Here is a 15,693-nt window from a genome sequence, read left to right on the forward strand (position 1 = left end):
TATGCTCACAAAGGGTACGGAAAACAGGCGTTTTTGGCACTCAAAAACAACAGCCATTGTATTGAGTGTCAAACAATGGCCATTGTTGGACTGGAAATTGCATTGAAATCAATGCACAACGGCCAGAAATAATTGACACATCAATTATTTCAACGGCCAGAGCAAACAACAGCCGTTGTTTAATGCATTGCAATGGTCGTTGTTTGCATGACTTCAATGCAACACATTTCTCTATGAAAAGAATGGTCGTTGTTTTAAGTGAAAACAACGGCCATTTTTGTCATAAAATGTACGTTGTGTGAACAAAGCCTAATAGTGTTTTTAAACTTTCAATGGTTGTTGGTTGATCCATAAACGCGCATGCTCAGCTCAGATAAATGCGCATGCAAATTCAATGTGAAGAAGAACAATAAATGTTCCAAGGAAAACAAAAGGATTGGGCTTTGTAATTCAGCACGTCCAATGCTTCTCCTCCCCAACTTCATCAATCAGGAAGAGTCGGGAGACCCCTATATCCATCGGTCCTGCTAACATCCCGGGGTTCGGCTGACTTCTCTATAATGGGGGGCCTCATCCACAGGATATGCTACAAATGTGTGACAGATGTGGATCCCAACTCTAGGACCTGTATCTACCCCCAGATGAGGCAGCTGCTGTATCCAGACAGGTGGCTGGGATTATGGACACCTCCAATCTCTGTGTCCCACCCGTCTCTGGAATTCATGGGAACATCGATGGGAACACAACAATCAGCCACTTCTTTGTCCAGTCTCCTTTGTATGCGGTGGTCAGTGGCCGTCATACGAGGTGGTATGGGAGCTGGGGACCCTCAGAGTTCTGTATAGTGCTCAGAGGTGGCTATGTCATGACCCATTTACATCTGTTTCCTGGTATATAGGGGCTATGTTCACAGACCGGTTTGCAGCCAATCTTTACTTTTGGATTTTTTTTTCCCAGCCGTTTTTTGCCTTTGCGCAGTTTGTTTTTTATTTTAGCCGTTTACAAAAAAAAAAAAAAAGCCTAAAAGTGTCTTTGGCCTTCCCAAAAGCTGTGGTATAGTATATAGGTGGCCTCTGCAGACCAACAGACTTAGGGCCCTATTATACGGAAAGATAATCGTGGGATAAATAGTTATTTCATTGGAATTTAGGCGATAATCTTAACAGTGTTTATGTGGGCAATGATCAAACAACAAACGAAAGGTCATCCGTGTGTCGTTGATCCCGTCTTTTGAGCTGACCTTCAAATCGTTCGCAAATCTTTCAGTGTATGTAACGTTCATCCAACGTCTCCAGACGCCGGGAGTCAAATGCTGAACGTTAGGGCTTGGACTGTGTGGTAACTACATAGTGGACATCATCAAGCAGGAGGTCCGTCACCAGGTCTTATTATTATGGGCTCCTACCCCTAAGCCATGTTTCTGAATAAATATGGATTTCCCCACTATAATTGTCTTCCGGTTATACAGCCATTGCCTTCATTGCCTCCATCCCATCTACACTGAATCGATTGAGTTGCCCTTTAGACCACACGTGACCCCTCAAGGCTATTGTCAAACGGGGACCTAATATTTTGTCCGATTATGTGAGCAGTACATTCTATTCCTCATATATTATCATCCATGATGACCTTTCCTCTGCTCAAACCGCTGAACCTATCACTTTACTTGTAACAATATTGACCCTGAAGAAACGCGGCCTTTTCAGTCTTTACCTAAAACCATCTTTTCTCCGCAATATAAAAATCTACATTTGCTAAAAGAGACCTAGTGCAAAAAAAAATCAAGAGGCAAAAAGAGGAGCAGAGTGACCTCCCATTGAGTATACCGATAACTCTGTGATCATTAGGCCATGATATGGTAGAGGATCAGATGACACGGGTCCTCTATATCATGGAGGTTTCCGAACAGACAATGTCGTGGGGAAGAAGAATCGGTTGTTTTGCGTTACAATATCCAAACCTTTTACTATACTCTCTTTATTGAAAACACAGCACTCTTGGGAAGACTATGGGGGGATTCTCGAGGAATAGCTGTCAGACCAACAGCAACTGAAGATGTATGGACATTAGAGATGAGCACAACGCAAGCATGCCTATGTCCGATCGTTCAGAATTTGAATACTGGTGGCTGAAGAAGATGGACGTAGCCCTAGACACTCAGAGAAAACACAAATACACCCATAGGGCACAGGCTATCTATGTTTCCCCAGATTCCCTAGGGACTCAAGCATGCTCCAGTTGCGCTCATCTCTAATGGACATTAAATACTCTGTGCTGCTTAGTTGTTGGCTTGACATGACAGATCAGATCTCTTCAGGGTACAGTATGTGATTTAAAACATTATTCTAAGCTTTTCCGATGCTATATTGCCAATGAAAACAAAACCTGGATGCATGAAATGCCGGTTGGTATAGCTGGAAGCTCCAGGCTGTAAGTGAGAGTGCATTGGTGGTGAATACAGAATATCTTAACCACTAGGTGGCGCTCTAGCATTAGCTGATGCTACAACACGAGCCCTGCCATCATTTCATGTCTGTTTAGCCTCTGCTAAACTCTATTTCCATAAATCTTTAAACACTAATTTGGAGACTGCAGCGAGCAGTGCGGGAGCGTACAGTAGCGTATTCTGATGTGACCACTGAGAGTGGAATGAGGCACAACATCGATCACCGAACCTCCATATATCCCTCGAAATATTTCACATCAGTATGTAGCCAGCGTAGATGGGGCTCAAATACATTGCCGTATTCTTTCTAATCCTACGATTATCAATGGGCTCCAGAAACCACCATATCATTTATCCAAAAATTGGTCAACTACATAATCATCTGGATTCGAAAATTTTTCTTGAACTATCCGCAAACAATTCGATCACTAAGTGAGTGTGAACCCCTAATGGCCTGTTCCCACCTTGCAGTTCTTGAATCCAAAGCCAAGAATGAATTGGAGAAGTGATGTCCCCGTCTTTCTCTAATAAGTGTTTTTGATCTTTTCCAGGCTTTGGTTTCAAAAAGTTCATAATTGTGGGAATGCACCCTAAAGGTCTGTACGTTATACCATCATTGACTAGTTATAATTGTGAATGCACAAATATTTAAGGTGTACCTGTGGCTTTAATATTCTGACATGCCCTATGTTTTTATCAGTTGCGTGTCCAGACCCCTACGGATCGCTCATGTGTGTGGTTGCCTCCATGACAGTCCATAGCCTTGCATTATGAGGCCATCTTGCTCACCTGGAACAGATCCAGAAGAGACTGTGTGCCTGCTCCTCCTGACTAAATCTAGTGATCGATCATGGTCTGAACACTCAAAACCCATCATAACGTTTGATTTGTCTTTACAACATTTCCAATCTTTTTTTTTCCCTTATAACAAAAATTTCTCAAAATGCTACCAAAAATATATTCTTTTTTTTTTTACAAACCCATCAAGAAATGGTTACAAAAATATGATTGGACACGTCAAAAATTTGTCATTGAGGATAGTCCGTACATCTGGCCCGACTGTGACCTGCTCAGCCATTGCTCCTTGCTTTAGATATTTTGTGGATTTTGATATTTAGGTTAAAGAAAAAGTGAGTCTTGTAAAACAACAAGCAAACAGACAGAAAACAACACTAAACCTAATATAGAGGATAAAAAAGATGCTGGGGAATATTGTGCGCAAGGGTTTACGATATGATGGTGAACAGGATAAATTCATCAGGTATTGATGTGTGTAAACCTTATAGTCACAGTCTTCACACCCTTCTCATCATCGTAGTCGAATAGCAACCTATGGCCAATCTTTTTGTATACACCGTAGATATGTATTGAACTTATTAGTTACCCTTGTATCTAAGCCGATGGAGTAATCTCCAATACATTTTTTAAATTTTACAATGACTCGATCCAAACTGATTCCTTGTTTCGTTGTTTTACCTTATCTATGGGTGGTAGGATACGCTAACGCCAAAGGCTTACCTTCAAGATTTGGGGGCATGCTTCCAAGGGAAAAATTCCCTTCCTTCATATAAACCAATAATTCTTCTCCAGGCTCAATGTCTTTAATAACTTTATAAAAAAGCTGCAGTGAAATGAGACAAAGAAAAGCAGAGTCAGTAGGTGCCCATCATGATTCTCGCTAGTCACGTTGTTGGCATTCTCATACAATCATAGGTCGTATATGTTTTTGAAATGGGCAAAAAAATTAACGTGGAGAAAAAAAAGCAAAAATTAAAAATAGACACGTCAGATATTAGAATTCTACAGCACTTGTACATGTTAGGGGTGACCAAGAAAGCACCGATGGCGTGCTGGACCTGTAGGTCCGTCACGCATGGGTTAAAGCAATATGTATAGCTTAAAATTGAGTGTTGAAATTTTTAATGGTTGGGTATACAAGTCAGAGAGATGTGTAGTGAGAAGGAATTCTGGCAAAGCTCGGCTTTGGGCGATATTCCAGTTATGGTGTTAACATAAAAAAAAAAAATACCCACAGCACACCCACTGCATCTTACAGAGCGCGAGCGGATCTTTAACATTCGATGTGGGAATGGGGGTCACCAAATGACTTCAATAATTTCTGTAAATAAATTGTGTTTCAATGTGATGGGGCTGCCCCGTATCTGCAGGAAGATAGAGCGGAGGGGGGAGAAAACAAACAGCGTTTTGGCAATGGCACAATCTTCCAGAGGACATTACAGCTCAGATTCTAGTGGGGCTCTATGTGTTCCAATGGATTCCTTAGTGGTTTAGTGCATTTGCTCAGTGGCTTAAACTGTGGCAAATCAACTGAGACCCAGATGAGGCTTATAAAAACCACCACAAATGACATAAGGGTGTAGAAACAAGCTTCCTTAGTAGGAGGAAAGAGAAAAAAAAAACTAAATTATAACACAAAACAAAATATAAATTTAAAAAACATAAAAGAAAAAAAAATTATATATTTTTTTGCCTCTAGGTGAACACATATGTATTACATTATTATTTGAAACTTTCCCATTTTCAGTTATCTGTGTACTTTACATCACAAGAAACCTCTAGAACAGTCAAATGTTCAGGTTACATTTTTTTTTTCTACAAGGATATGGATAACGGTGATGAAAGTAACAAAGACATTGATATTTTTCTATACGGTGGGATATTTATTGGCCTTGCCAGTGCGGGATTTGCTGTATTTTATGTCTTAGCGGAATAATAAACTGATGTCATTAACACCTCTCACACCTGCTCCCATCATTTGTTAAAGTAACATTTTAAAGACAATTTTTTGTAACGGGTGAAAAAAAAGAAAAAATTTTCAGTAACTGTAAACTGTCATCAACACCGGGTTATCTGAAGGGTTAATTAAGATCCACGTAACGCTGTGAATTTCATACGTTCCATAGATCTTTCAACCTAATGCTCGAAAATGCTGTATAATATCCCTACCAGGTGTGAAATTATAACCAAAGCACAGACGGCGCTGCAAAGCATGTGCACTGCGTCTAATCTACTGTACCTCCAAAACCAATAGCTGGGGGCACAATGTTAACCCTTTCAGTGCAGACCAGGAGAAGACAAGATGCGAAGGTAAAAAAAAACCAATATACACAAGTCTTAGATTTATACAAAGTAAAAACATAACATTATATTGAATTGATAGTTCGTATGACCCTCGGGTCCTGGTCATAATGTTCAACATCTGAAAAATTTTGTATCCATTTGTTTGACTTGACCACACAGAAAACATGTGCCCAGAAGAAAAAAAAACAAAAAAACTTTACACTGAGAAGTCAGGAGTTTGTAAAAATAATACGCTTATTCTATGTCACATATACAAAAAAGAAGAGAAAAATAACATTAAATGAAATCTGGAAGAATTTTTTTTTTTTAAACTATGGAGTTATGAAATCCTCATTGTTATTTTTTTTGTTGTTAAATCTTAGTTTTGGCTAATATAGAAAAGTGCATTAATAGTTTATTGAGGGGGATCATGTGTAAGTCTGGGGTTTCTCAAGCTGTGTAATGTGTCCCCCCAGGGGAATTTTAGCCAGACTCAGGGGGCTACTTCAGTCTGATAAATTTTACTCAAAATAGCAGTTTACTCTATTAGCCAAGAATAGAAATTTCACTATGAAAACATTACAGAATCAGTTCCGGATGTTCAGGTATATTTACAAACACAGAGAAGCCGATTGTTACGTCATTTAGGGACTTTTATCATTTATAAAGCTGCAATGCAATTGATACAAATTTTTATCAAAATAAAATAAGAAGCAAATCAAAAGGAATAACCAAAGCGGCAAAGAGTTAAAAAAATCTAATCACATAAAATCTCCAAACATCAGGCAGTTTATGACCACTCAGCAGATTCTTACACCTCCTCGCAGCCCCATTATACAGAGCTGCATCTCACAGACTGACAGGCATTATCAAAGCACAAGCCAAAAGAAGTTGTTTTCTAACACAATAAATTTACTTATTACCAAATATAGAAATAAAAAAAAAAAATCTCATCCAATTTTGCACATATTATAATAAAAAAAATTAAACATCTAAAAGCTTAGGCTGTAGCTGGGTATATGCAATTTGTATCTAGGAGTATACATGTATACAGAGACCTGAAACTGCTGTCAGAAATTTGATCCTTTAAAATATCACATCAGGAATTTTTATTAATTTGAAAATTTTACATTAATTATTTGAAAATAATAAAAATTCAGTTAAACCTTTCAAATTTCTTCAAAACAGTTAAACAGTTTAGTTTTCTCTCCTTCTCCCTAAATCCCATATTGCTAATTTATCTATAACATTTTTTTTTTTTTACCTAAAGAAATGGAAAGGAAATCTACAAAAACAAACAAATCATGACCGGATGTTTTTGTAAAACAATCTGAAGATGAGGACTGCAGGCTGAGCCTCCTCACACTCATCCAACACTTTGCACTGATGTTCGGGCTTTTTATGTCATTGAGTCCTGATACTTTTTATAGATTTGGAAACAGTCAAAGAGTCACTTGCCGATTAAAATTCTTATAGGAACGATTTGGACGGGGGTCAAATAATTTTGCCAAGTGGTGGGACGTATTCCTAAGACGTTCCTGCTGCTCTTTAATGGATGTTTAAGGTCTCATATGAACGTAACATTTATCCATTTAAAAAAAAATTAAATAAAATTAAAAATAAATCACTAATCCACCCAAGTCAAGTAAAATCTGCAAATTCTGATCCAATTTTTTATATGTTATAATTTTTTCATGCTACAATGTGAGAGCTTAGCTACTATCTGGTATTAACTGCATATACAGTTTGCTCTGTTCCATTTTACGCTCTATATTATGAAAATATAAAATAAAATAAAAAGATAAATAGATAAAATTAAATTAAAAATTTCCCCCCCAATTTCATCAGGTTAAACTCTTTGCTAAATTAATTTTGCAATTACAAAAAAGTAAAAAAAACAAAAACAAAAAACAACAACAAGCCACAAGCCAGATAGAAAGCAAATAAATAGGATAATAAATTATTGGGTGATTTAATAGCACCAGAAATAGGGTGCCGTTCACTTTAAGAGTACGCTTCATAAATCTACATTGAGCGTATAACATTCACTGCTTATTTAATATTTGTCAGCAACAAAAACAGACAAGAATATGGAAACTTCTCTATATAAAAAACAACTAAAAAACAAAACCAATACTGATATATTTCCAAGTTTTCTGTGTTTTTTTTTTTTCAATTTATCTTAAAGAAAATAATCACGCTCTTTGAGGAGTAACATGCTGTTTATGGAGTGTATGACGAGGGCCCATGGCTTTGTCCACTAGGGGGCACTCTCCAATCATGCATTCTCCCTAGGTCCATGCTAAAACACTACAGCAGAGCCTTCCACTTTCCAGCACGCTCATTTTTAACCATAGCTATTCAGTGCAACTTCTTTTTTTTTTTTTTTTTTAACAAATCTAGTGACGAAAATAAATGAATAACTAGCGGACGAGCAAAAAAAAACCAAAAACAAAACAAAACTGAATCTAAAAAAATCTATCAAATGATAAAAATAGTAGTAGACGCTAGGGACGGAGGGTTCCTTCATTGACAAGCAACGTGGAAACTGTTTTGAAAGTCAATGTTGTAACTTTCCCCCAAGTTCGAGCAAAGGGAAAAGGAGAGAGACAGAAAAAAGGCAATAAAAGGCGTAAAAGTGACAGAACAAAACACAAAATAAACACATCTAACCTTTTTCCTTTGTGTAAGGTGCACCAGTTCAGAGACCTGACTAGTGTCAAGGGCTTTCCAGTCAGCTATTATTGCAGAGTCTGTTGAGTTCGTAGCAAACACCATCCTTCATGCATTAGTGACACACACAAGGCACGGTGTGTGTGTGTCTGTAAATGTGTGTATGTGTGTGTGTGTGTGTCTGTGTGCCAGGCCTGAAGATAGTCCCTGAACTATCCTACCCTTTTGCATCATCACTTTATCTCTCTGAGGTGGGGTTTCATTGCAGATTATCCTACTCTCTCAATGGTCTGATATCCAAGGCTCAGACACTCCCCCTAATCTCATCTCTCCAGAGACCCTGCCTACATTATGTCTGTATCAGAGGCTACAACAAGCTGCAAATCAAGAGAGGAAAGAGAGGGCTTTTTTTCCCCCTTCCTTTCAAACACAATCCAAGTTTTCAAACTGTTGATGCATTTTTGCATTCTTCTGCAAACTGGAGAGAATATGCTCCCATGGACTGTAGGGCTGCGTCTAGCCCCGTCCATCGCCTCCATCACATTATATACACTACACTGAGACCTTTAAAGAAATTAAACATAAAAAAAAGAAAAAAAAGAAAAGAAGAACTAAATATTCAAAAAATTTAATTAAAATTTTTTGTTTTTCTTAAATTAAAAATTAAATAAGAAATGAAATAAAATTAAATGATATTAAATGAAATAAAAAAATAATTATTATTTTATTATTTTACAACAAATGTTTTTTCTAAATTACTTAGGAGAGGATTCAATGCATTTTTAGATCACAGTATAAAATTGATGGAAAATTTCCAATTCTAGAATTTTCAAAAATGTAGACACTGCTTAATAGAGGCTGTAAATAATGTAAAAGAGGACGTAATGACACATACCGAAGGAAATAAATTGCACAATTTTAATATTTAATTTGATGCACCATGACTATATATATAGAGAGAGAGCTATAGACATAGACATGGTGCGTCAGATAACGTGCATATATATTGTGCTATAATGTCGCCCTAATTCTTCATTTTGTAAAACATATATTTATAAAATTATACACCCAACATAAACTTGCCTACTCCCTTCTTTCCTGTTTTTTTATTTTTATTAAGGCTCTGGAATCCGTGATTGATTATTTATGTCTGGCATCTAAACTATAGCAATAGCCATATAAACTGTATACAATACATGTATATGTTTTTATAGCTCCCTCCTGGTTCCCCCCTGTAAAATCTAATCTTCGCTTGTACAGTTCATTTAGACACGTGAAAGCTTTAATGGTTTGTAAATAAAAAATAAAAAAAATAAAGGGGGAGGGGGGTGTGAGTATTGGACAGAGGTTTGGTTAATATAATTTTACGGTTTCTGGGATAGGATAGGTCACAGAGAAGCAAGCACCAGGCATTGTTTTATGGGCGTAATATAACTTCATATAATTCAGGATAATGATAAAGAGGTTGGGACGGGGATTCTGTTATCGGAGGATTTCCCCGTTTCACCTGTCATCTGTGTAAACAAAGGACGGGCTCGAAACGTTAATTATTTAGGTCTGGAAATGTTTGCCCAAGCACTTTGCAGAATCAGGGCCTTTTCTGTAACCCGGTACAGAAGGGCTAATGCCTGGCCGTGTCTCACTGATGTAGATTATGAATTCTCGTGTGAAACAATAAACTCGCCTCTGTGTAAACGCCCCACACTTAGCCACTGAGATGGGAGAAAATTATGGGGGGGGGGGGCTAAGGACCTAAGCAGATCGCACCTTATGTCTAAACATATCATAACACTGATTTGGGAGATGTCAATATGAATGTAAAAAAAAAAAAAAGATAAAAAAAGTTGCAACATGGTGGAACAAAAAAATTTAAGCATGGGGAAAAAATCATGAACATAAATGCTATAGAAATGCATAGTGACAGGTACAGCGTTCTCTAATACTGGGGCAAGAATTAGGGATCGGTATGGCTACTGTTTAAACGGAATTTCATATTGAATTTTTAATTTGACCCGCGTGTAACGCCAACTGCCTTGTCATCTCGATTTCACATGTTAGGTTACATTCACACTTTCGGTAGTTTTTCACAACCGTATACGATGTCTGCAATCATCCGCAATATTTGTCCGCCATCTGCACAAAATTCATCCGTATTGCATCCGCAATCTGTATTTTTTGCGGATTAAAAAAAATTGGTCTAAAATGATCACTCATCCGTATTTGTTATGGATTTGCAGACATTATGGACGTTTTATCCGTACAAATTACAAATCCACAAAAATTACAGAAGCTCCCATAGACTTTTATGGGACAATCTGTGCCGCAATTACGGTCCATACTAGAGCTTGTCAGTAATTTTTGCGGAGGAAATTTTTGCAGATTGTGGAGCTATAAATATACGGACAGTGTGAACAGCCCTATTGAAATCATTGCTCCCTATGAAACGTGTGACTATTGTCTTAATGCCCAAATGGGATACAAATGGGAAACTTTCCTCAAAGAACTATAAAAAACTGGTCCCAGAATTTATGAGGTCATATATAATTTTATAAAAAAAAATTTTGAAGACAAAAATCACTGGTTACTCAAGATGGATAAACCTATATAAAAAAAAAAACTTATAAAATTGTAGGTGAGAACAAAATCAGCAGAAAAGCTGTTGAGTGGGTGAGGGTCAGGGATCCACACCCACAAATTTCACAACTTTTTTTTTTTTTTGCAACTTTAGGTCTAAACCACATTAGGGTCTAATTGGAACAAGTCTGTAACATTGCACTTAGTGTCCTAGTTCACACACAAATACTTTTCCGGCTTATTCATAGATTTTCTATATTGCATTTTTGGTGCAAATGAAGCCCAGTAGCCCCAGAGCCTGGTAGGTATTTGCCTCCCCCCCCCCTCCAAATTATTCTGCCGACATCCAGATAGAATTCACACCACAAGCTGAACATGATATTGAATTGCTCACAACAAAAGGCTCTCTTCCTGCCAGCCCATGTAGCGAGGGGTCCAGACATCTGGGCACAAGCCTGGCCCGTTCCTCTATCTCAGCTCTGAACAGAGGGAGGAAGAGGTGGAGGCTGCTCCCAGGGTCCCCATGTACTTTCCTTTGTTTTAATTACTAGGAATAAAAAAAAAAGTATATTTTCTTCGGGGCTGATGGAGAAAGCTTGTGCTTGACGCTTTAACAATCACTTGCATTGTGTTTTCCTAGCACTACAAGGGTAAGTTATTTGTATTGTCTGCTCGGCCAAAAGAGCCATTGTGGAGAAATGACTTCACGGGAGCGATTGTAAATATGATTACGATCTTGGCGCTGGCGCTATCGGCTCTTGTATTTACTGCCCCGTGATGTCACCTATGTTCCGGTAACTTCTATTTTAACTCTTTCGTGGTACCGTCAGAGTTGTGGAAGCGTTGTGGAAGCAGCTGGACTGAACATTCAACGAGAAACTTTTTGAATTGGGTCCAGAATGTCCTTCTTAACTGAACGAAGTGGGTTGGGGATGTGTTGGTGGTGATCTAACACTTACCCATCAGCTGTGGAAACTTACAAGGCATGCCTGAAAAGAATGGATAGTGAAAAGAGATTCCCTGAACCCGGCAATATGGAGGTTATGGTATGGGGCGTGTTTCGGTGCACAGGTTCACATCAAGGTTGATAAAAGCCTGTGCGCCAAAACGCCTCCTCTACCATAACCTCCAAATTGGAATGTGAATAAAAAGTAAGAAACTATTTGGTGAGTGCTGGGATTTTTTTTTACTTTTGTCTTGGATTTACCTGCCATGAGCACCGTGTGAACAGCGGAGTGCCGTCTCTGCCTACTCTATAAAATTAAATAGATGACTCTGCAATATGTGGTTGCACCGCAGCTGTCGCTTATAGGAAGTACCCTTCAATACTAAAGTAAATTTACTCAAAAATTCTGTTCCATCTGAATCTAAAAGTTTTGAACTTAAAGGCTATGTTCACACAACGTATGAGACTGGCCGGTCTCTGGCTGGATCATCCCGGCCGGTACTTAAGTACCGGCCGAGTGATCTTTCCGGCCGCAGAGCTCTGATGCGGGCACATCAGCGCGTGCCCGCATCAGAGCTTCCCATAGCCCACAGTGAAGCAAGCGGCCGGAGCCGCTCACTTCACTGTGTGAACTGACAGGTCTTTCTGCGGCCGGAATTCACTGAATTCCGCCCGCAGAAAACTGACCTGTCAGTTTTTTCCAGCGCTGCATGGGATCCTGGCCGGAGCATGTACGATGTGTGTACACTCTGGCCGGGATCCCATTGAAAGTAAGGTTACGTTCTGCCACTCAAAACTACGGACGTAGTTCTGCAGTGAGAACTACGGACGTAGTTTTACGTAGTGTGAACATAGCCTAAGGGTGCGTTCACATGTACAGGATCTGCAGCAGATTCGATTTGCTTTGACTCTCCAAATCTGCGCCATCAAATCTGCTATGAATCCTGTACATGTGAACGCACCCTAAGGCTATGTTCACACTGCGTAAAATAACGGCCGTTTAATTTTGATTCCTAGCATGATTATAAACGGGATGAAACAGGTCATTTACTTTAAATACTGCGCCCAGCCCAAGAAACCACTCAGAAATTTATTTACATCAAAATCAAGTTTAATTCGGCTGATATAAGTTTTACTTTCGCGGCCGCATTGAAATCCACAGCCGTTGTTGGGAGTGAAGGGAGTGGAGGTAAATAATAAACCATGTTAACTTACCCCTCCCAGTGCCTTGAAGCACCGCTCCAGCAGCCAGGCGGGTCACCGTCTCAGTCACTGACTGGTTGAGCAGGCAATCGCTCAGCCCGGCCGTTGCAGCTAGCAGAGCTGGGTACGTGACATACCTGGTTACCAGCTGAAGATGACATCAGGTTGCGGTGAACAGGAACCGGTAGTGACGCCCCAGTGACACGGGGAGGGGTGAGTTTGCTTGGTCATTATGTTCTCATCACCCCCTGCCTGCGATTTTCAGTTTGGTGGGACTTCTCTTTTAAGGTGAATCATATGGAGTAGGCTGTCACAGAAAGAGTCCCTGCTCCTGTACACCGAGCAGTGAGGCATAGATTGTGGGCATGCATTTCCCCCAGCTAGTGCACATATTTGTTGGCCTGGCACTCTACATCTAGCTCGGTAAACGTTAGCAGAGTAGCAAGGCATATAGTGTATATGAGGAACAGGAATCCTTTCTATTGTATGAAGTTAAAGCGAATGTACCACCAGGTACATTGCTATGGGTTTAACAGACCAGAGTCGGAGTGGGGATGTTGGTGGTATGATCCTTTCTTTGAACACCAGCCCGGTTACTGCACACTGCGATGGTCTATTCCCGAGCACCAGACCGCCACAAACCACTGGGGGTCGGGCCCGCTGGCTCCCAGTGTGACAAAACCCAATCCTCTCTGTAATGCAGCTCTATTAGAATCAATGGAGCTGAGTCCCAAAGGGGAGGGGAGATCCTCACACTGGGGTCGGCGGGCGCACCCCTAGTGCTTCGAGCCGATGCTCGGGAATAGATAGGCTCCGTTTGCGGGAAACGGGCAGCCGATAAAAAAAAAGGTCCATTCCACCGGCATCTCCGATGCCGATCTGTTGGTGTAAAAAACCCAAAGCGATATACAGTACCTAATGGTACATTTGCTTTAAGGGCTCATTCACACAAACCCTCCTAAAACTATAGATAGATGACTCTTGAGAAAGGAACCGGAGTGGTTCCGAAACGCGTTGAGTCTTTTAATAAATTTTATACATATATTTTCTAGTTTTATTTTTTTGTTGGACCTGCACCCTCACACCCGTGTGTTTGTGGTTGGAGGAATCGTTGCTCTAAAACTATAGATGAATCGCTCATTTCTACTCCTATGTTTATAAATCAGAAATAGGAAAGTCGGGATATAGGCAAAGCAACATTTTGCACAATATGAACAGTATTCCTGCTATCAGGTGTCAGTAGGTTAATGCTGGGGAAATTGTTTCTCAGGACTCTTAGTGAGATGCAATGTGGTTGCTATGAGCAGCGCCATAGTAAGTGATTCCCGTGGGAGTCTATGGATTTCTGCTGGATGTCGGGAAAAAACACCATGTCCCAATTTATCAAAACTGCAGAAACGGGAAACTGGCAAGGGCAACCAATCACAGCTCAGCTTCCATTTTATCTGAGCTGTGATTGGTTGCTGCTGTTTACCCCAGTTTCTATCTTACACAGTAGCAGGAGCAGTAAGCCTACATTTCCACGTTCCTTGCACCGTGTGTAACTATGGACAATGTGCTACAGAACCGAGTTTGGAACTCCCGGCATCAACGTTCATCATGATGTCAGGAACTTCCAAACTGTGTTAATCTTTGCACTACTGTACTGACACTCTGAAATTACAGACTTTGTACGGAACATGGGATCAAGGACTTAATCTTGTCAATATAATTAGATGAAATTTCCATTTAGATCTACGGAAGCAAATGAGTGCAAATCCGCAAGATCGGTACTCGTTTGCACTGCCTTCAGAAGCCATGATCAATATCTCTGCCGGGTCACACAAACAATCCATGTATCATTTATGCGGCCATTAAAAATGTTCCTGTTGGAACAGGGAGATGTGCAGCCGATAACAATATATTTTAGCCTGGCACAAAAGATGTGATCGACCGAGGATTGGGCGTTTTCCCGCTCCTTGGCTGATCACAGACACTTTCACATAGGTCGATTACATGGACCAGATAAAATAGAATGGGAGCTGCTGGGGAGCAGCGGCACACCAGGGTAAGGGATGTACTTTTTAAAAAAAAAATTTCCCCCTGGTTAAGGGCCCTATTACATGGCCCGATATTAAGGAGCAAGCGACCTGTCAGGTCATTGCTTGCTTGCTCTTTGTCCCCTGCTCACTGTCAGGACTATTGCATGCACCGACATCGGGCAGGGGGGAGGGTTGGGGGTCCTGGGAAGCCGCAAGAGAGGCTGTCCGAATGATTTTTAGATCGCCCAGGTGACCAGTAGAAGATGGTAGCAGTGAAGGCCAGCAACTGTCGCTACCATTGTCATTCTTTTTGAACATGTTCAAAGACAACCATCAGCCAACATCGTGCATGAGCTATTATACCAAATGATTATTGGCCAGAATGGCCGGTAATCGGCCAAATATCACATATATGGTGTAATAGAGCCTTAAGCAGCATATTATTTTTTAGATATACCCATAAGGTGTTCAGCTAAGAAGATGAGATGTGAACTGTGAGGGTCACAGGTGCTTCACCAATTAAAAAAAGACGAAAAAAGTCCGACTATAGTTGTGATTGCTGCACCTGATAAACGTAAATTCTTGTATGGGCAAGTTGTATATTAAGGGGGCATTCACCTGTTCCTTAATTATGGCGCGTGCACGGACGATTTGCTATGGACCAGAATTTTGTACAGTACTGCAAGGATTGAAAACGTTTTGGAGCTCCGGGCATCATTATGAATGCCGGGAACTCTGCACGGACTGCA

At 40.1% G+C, this 15,693-nt stretch overlaps 1 protein-coding gene across 11 annotated transcripts in view; it reads right to left on the bottom strand.

Annotated features, from left to right (window-relative positions):
- PRDM16 (PR/SET domain 16) overlaps nucleotides 1–15,693 on the bottom strand; it is a 557,902-nt gene that overhangs the window by 40,997 nt on the left and 501,212 nt on the right. For 10 of the 11 annotated variants that reach the window (XM_069948448.1, XM_069948444.1, XM_069948442.1 and 7 more), the window contains one exon: nucleotides 3,965–4,067. In XM_069948448.1, the coding sequence (XP_069804549.1) occupies nucleotides 3,965–4,067 (103 nt within the window). Of the gene's footprint in view, nucleotides 1–3,964; nucleotides 4,068–8,200; nucleotides 8,373–15,693 lie in introns of those variants that run through there. The other variant, XM_069948447.1, reaches the window with a different exon arrangement.

Source organism: Dendropsophus ebraccatus, chromosome 12, assembly GCF_027789765.1.
Source record: "Dendropsophus ebraccatus isolate aDenEbr1 chromosome 12, aDenEbr1.pat, whole genome shotgun sequence".
Classification (NCBI taxonomy): Eukaryota; Metazoa; Chordata; class Amphibia; order Anura; family Hylidae; genus Dendropsophus; species Dendropsophus ebraccatus.